Source organism: Olea europaea, chromosome 14 (assembly GCF_002742605.1).
Source record: "Olea europaea var. sylvestris chromosome 14, O_europaea_v1, whole genome shotgun sequence".
Classification (NCBI taxonomy): Eukaryota; Viridiplantae; Streptophyta; class Magnoliopsida; order Lamiales; family Oleaceae; genus Olea; species Olea europaea.
Genome location: NC_036250.1, coordinates 2,504,679 through 2,510,369, shown reverse-complemented (window position 1 = coordinate 2,510,369; position 5,691 = coordinate 2,504,679). Strand labels below are relative to the sequence as shown.

At 29.2% G+C, this 5,691-nt stretch overlaps 1 protein-coding gene across 1 annotated transcript in view; it reads left to right on the top strand.

Annotated features, from left to right (window-relative positions):
- LOC111409382 (programmed cell death protein 4) overlaps window positions 1-467 on the top strand; it is a 14,282-nt gene extending 13,815 nt beyond the window's left edge. Inside the window, exon 5 of the mRNA XM_023039435.1 lies at window positions 402-467. Within this exon, the coding sequence (XP_022895203.1) occupies window positions 402-467 (66 nt within the window). The remainder of the gene's footprint in view (window positions 1-401) is intronic.
- Window positions 468-5,691: the final 5,224 nt, after the last annotated feature.

Below are 5,691 nucleotides of genomic sequence, written 5' to 3'. Positions count from 1 at the left end.
GCAGATCCAAATACAGGACATGTAATAATTCAAAGTAAAGCTATTAGAAATCTTGAACAACTTAGTTTAAATAGATGGACTAATATATATATATATATATATACACACACACTAGTTTTCTACTCATGCGATGCATGGGTTACACTTTTTTGGAAGTGTTGTTAGTGTGTTCAATGTTATATGAATTTAACAATTCAAAGAAAATAAAGTTGTGTAATGTCGAGAAGTTTTTTCTAGGTAGTTTGTGTTTTGAATTATTTAGTTTGTATGGTTGGAATGCTATATTATTGGCTAAATGCAATGAAATAAAGCTGTAAATAGAGCTTCTTTTTTTTTTTTTTTACATTACAATAAATAATAATATGAATATAACTACTGTGTTTGCTTTATTTATCTATTAGAAGTGTGTAGAATTGAAAGCTAAAGAAAAAGTAAAATTTAATAGATTGCGCAGTGTTCTTTCATAAAAGTACAAAAGTTCATATATATTGACAATAAATGTACAAGAAAGATACAGCGACAGATCACAATGTTTACATTCTAAAGGATAAAGAAGAAAGAAAAAAAGCTTAGAGAACTCTCTCAACCTCTTAATCTCAAAAGTAGAGAGTTATTGTTGGTAGAGTTGTAGCTAGGAATTTTTCATTAAGGAACCGCACACGTGCATTCTTACTTGATTCGCCAACTACTAAAAAAGTAATGTAGATGATTTACATTCATGTTTTTTTCCAAGGTGGAGACATTGGTTTGGTTGTCAGTTTCATAACCTTCGCGAGCCTTCTTCGATTTCAAGTATGATTCAATAATTTCATCCGATGATTGTAAGAGAGATTTTTTTGCAATTATGGATTATCCAAAGACTAAATTGTTAAGCACATTATGTCTATGTCACTCAAATTAAAAAGTAATTAATTGATTTAGAATTTAATGACAAGAAAAATTTGGAAATAGTTAAAACTTACGCAACCTAACAAAAACTTTTCAAATCACCAAAAACACATCAAAACGCAATTTGCACTACTTGAAAAATTTTAAAATCTTTCATCAAATTATTAATATGCATCATAAAACTTATATGGCTACGAAAAAATAGGAAGAAAATAGGGATGGAGAAAGTAAAGTAGAGATTGTTGATCAATATATATTTACACAAACTACACAAAGGAGACCCCCAGAACGGACCTCTAATTTTTAGCAAGAAGGTTGATTTTCGTTATCACTTCCGCATAAATTTCTTCTACAGCTTTTGATGGAAAAAATGATAAGAAAAAAATCAATAAAATATACCTAAAGGTAGTATTAATCTAAATAACAAAGAAATTATAATAAAAATAAAAATTGCAGAGAGAAAGTGTAGAGGTAAAAAGAATCTTTGAAGCCGCGCGACTGATGTAAAAATGGAAATTTTTCTATGTATGTGACAATGAACAATAGTGTTGTATTACATTACAACATTCTTCATCCTTAGTATTGAAGAAATCGCTTATCTTTTCCAAGTCCACTCGTTAATTAATCAAGAATCTACTTAACAAACTAAAGAATCCCGATCAATTAATCCTTCAAAGATCCTTAATGGTAAAGCTCACTTTCTAAGTCGACGATCTTTCAACAAACAATCTATTTTCACAATAATTGTTTGGAAAAATGGAAGTTACATGTGAATCTATTTGAAAAACAAGAAACTTTTAGATAATAGAGGATTTTAAGGTCTCAATGTATTGGAATGAGAGAGGATTTCGACAAAAGAGAGAAGTTAAGATGTAAGGAAGCCCCTAATTCTTATCTCTGCTTTATACTTATTTAATATTTTATTATTATATAAAAGATATTTTTTGCACTTTCTTCTTTTCCAACACATAGGTACAATGCACATATGAAAGATACAGCTTTTGCTCTTCTTCCAACACAATCAAAAATAACACTTTAGTCAAATTTTCAGACAAATAATGAATGTTGGCCCACATTTGACAAAGTTGGAAAAGTCACTGACAGCTGCTTTTTTTTACTACACACAAACAACGACAGTGCACATCAGATGGCATGACTTCTTACACGTAAAATAATCAAATACAAACCAATTAAGTTATAGGGCACATATGAATGAGCTAATAAATAGTAATTAACCACTTACAGTGTGAAAATAAGGTTACACAAATGAATAACGAAGGAGGGTTTCATTCTTTTAAAGGAATGATAGTGGGTCGCACGTGCAAGGCACGTGCTATAGTATAGTTTAGTATGTAATATTGTAGAGTAGTATTGATTATTTTCTAGACATCAATAGTCAAATCATATTTTGTAATGTTGATAGTCAAATCTTATTTTGTAATGAAATTGTGCAAAGTTTACTTTGGACAAGTTAAAAAAGATAGAGCTATGATGGAGGAATCAACATGAAAAAAAATTATGTTAATGATTCATCATGAAATGTTAACTAATAGACTAAAGCAAATATTATAAAAAGCAAATGAAAGATGATTTATATGTTTCAGAAGCTGCACTCATTGTATCTTCATAATCAAGTTAGAAACTAAAGCATTATGAAGCTTATTATACATTGTTACTAAACTTAAACTTCATGGAAGAGTTTTCACACTAGTAGTGTTTAAAAACAGAACAAAGTTACTAGTCAAAAGCCTCACAAATTATTGTTACCAGTACTACCAAATAAAAAAAGTTTTGGAGGTGGTTGTAGTAGAATCATTTAGATGGAAAGGATAAAATGAGCAAATAAAACTTTTATGTTGTGGCATTGATGTTGTCTTCAAACTGGTATGACGATGATTAGATAAGTTTTCTTTTTGTTATGACTTGTTCATTTATTAAATGGTCCATTGTAATCATAAAAAGCTTCCTACATCATAAAAATATTTAAAAAGAATATTGTGAAATAAAAATATAGCAAAAAGAAATTTACATTATAATTAAGCAATCATGCTGTGATAGCTTACCAAATTGGATATCAACTTATGGATTAAATTAACGTCATATCCAATCTCATTAAGATTAGATCTCACTTCACTTACCTACCTAATATTGCATGCATAATATTGGTAAGAGTATAAATCAAATAAAAAAATTTAATGGATTTTGTGCGGCTAGACAGGTATTGACTAGTAATTAGGGTCGATTAAATTGTCCTTTTGAAGTCCATTCTAAAATAGAATACAAAAGCAGCAAATGGCATCATGGAAAAATAATATTATACAATAAACGTTAGTTAAAGAATTACCTCAATGTATTATTATGTTAAAATATAGAGTTTGGGCATCTTCCAAAGTAATCATCACTAAATTAGAAGGAAGTCTCTCGAAAGCAAAATATAATTTAAAAGAACATTGAAATATTTTAACAGAAAAGTCATTGGTGGTTTGAGTTATATCATGTTTATTTTATAGCTATAAACAAAAAAGAAGTTTTTCGTGAAGATATTTGGTTTCTCATTTATATTATGGTAGGCTTTTGGGAGAGTTCGTTCTAAATTTAGTGATAAATACTTTGAAAGAGGTTTAAGCACTATTGCTAATATTTGACTCCTTAGATGTATCTGCAGAAAAAAGTGGAGACACTAAGTGTTCGAATAAATAATTTTGCATATAGTTTATAAAATTACAAATCATAAAATTATTTACTCACTTGGAATAATTTTAGCTAGAAGGATGCCAGTCTTCAAATGACAATGATGTAGTATTGCATGCAATCCAAATGTAGGATATCAACATATAGGTTAATTATAAGTAATTAAATCATATTTTTGTTACAACCTATTTAGAATGAACAGAATTTACAAATTGGGTGCAATCTTGAAGTAAGAAGAACACAAGAAAATTATGAGTCAAAATCTCAATGAATCTAGCTATATAGTGTTCATACATAAGAGAACATAACAGATGTTCCATAATAAGCAAACACGAAAGCTCGAATGAAGATATAAAATTTATGTAAGAGTGAAACTTCCATCAGTGCGACACACTTTGTAAACCACGAACATTGGGATTTCATCATCCATAAGTTCAATACACATGTATCACCTATTTGAAACTGTTTCTCCCTCACATAATCCGCACAACCAACAGTGAAATGCCGCACATAACCATTGGTTCTTAGATTCGTTCGTACTGACCAATTATGATGTGAACTATCATGGATTTGAACACTCTAGACAAATTTTGGTAGATATAATCGAGCGAAGGCCCCAGGTACATACTACAAAATAGAATGACAAATCTATAAATTGTGAAATTTCGAATTAGATGAGAAAAACAAATATGAAAATGTTTCATACATGTAGTTTGAGAAAGATAAAGGTAGAAGAGATTCTAGTGAAAGAGGAGCTCAAAATTATTCTATGATCATCGCAAGTAGCCTCTAATGTTACTCGGAAAACAGGATTACCACTACGCGAAAGCTCTACCTCAAATCCCTCATATTCATACACTTCTACGCCTGGATGGTCAAATATCGAAACATCCGAAGTGGCATTTTCGATGTATTCAAAGACAATAATATAACCATCTTGCAAATTATGGTGGTCAAAAAATTGTGGCCATCCAGCAGCAAGATATATGTTATCATCAACTCTTTCGAGTTGTATGCTGCAGATAATTTCATCATAACCAATCAAATATACTGCATCAGTAAGGTCGTGTCCTAAGCGTTGCACAAAAGTTACCGGGATCAACTATAAAAAAAATATAACTCTCGTAAGGAATATTATTTACTCTTTATTTAGTTGTAAAACTTACAAAATAAATACTACGGCCCAATGAATAAATGCTAACAAAGAGATCATTTTAGAACTCACCAAATGATCATTATGGCCCAATGAACTTGTGATAATTGTAAAGAAACGGTATGGTAGATCAACCTTGTTTGACATAATATTTATACTACAGAGACAATTGATAAATATATACGTTAAAAGTTCAGCAATAATAGAAAGTCCTTATTTGTTCAAAGAAAAAACACAATAAAAGAGTCAATTATCAACAAAATTGAAATACAATATTTTATTGAACTTATGTGATGCCTTATCTTTTAGCATGCTATTGACTTGAAGATTGATCAATTTGACTAAAAAGTTTATTTTCGCCTTAACTTGGCTCTAGAATATCAAGATTTTTTTTACCAGTTCGTAATAACTATTGCATTGTCGAGTAATTGATGCTGTGTAGTTGTTTTGCCTTTCTGGATGGTAGTACATTATACTAATTCTATTAAAAGTTTTAAGTATTTATTTCAACCAAATAATATTTTTCTCCGCCTAAGGCTATCTTATTTATTTAACAATTTATTGTTAAAATGTTTTAAGGACTTCATTTCTATGATACTATTGTAATTATTCAATAGAAAATTTTTTGAATTTATTTGCTACATTTAAATAGGTCTTAAGGTGAATAATATCAATTTTTTTCTATTCTTCCAATGTGAAGGATGAAGAGAAAAAATGGAACATTTAGTCGAAAGATAATTGAATAGAAAAATTTAGTATTTGGCTGATAAGTTCTTTATTTGTATTAAGAATATTAGCAAGACCTATTATGTTAAATATAAATGCTAAAAATATGGAGAAAAATCATTAGAAGCTAATGAGAAATAGAGTTACCTCCATAAAATTTTAGTAGCAATAGATTAAGCAAATAAGAATTAAGAAAAATAGAAAGAGATAGTCAGTAATCAGTAGTAGATTCT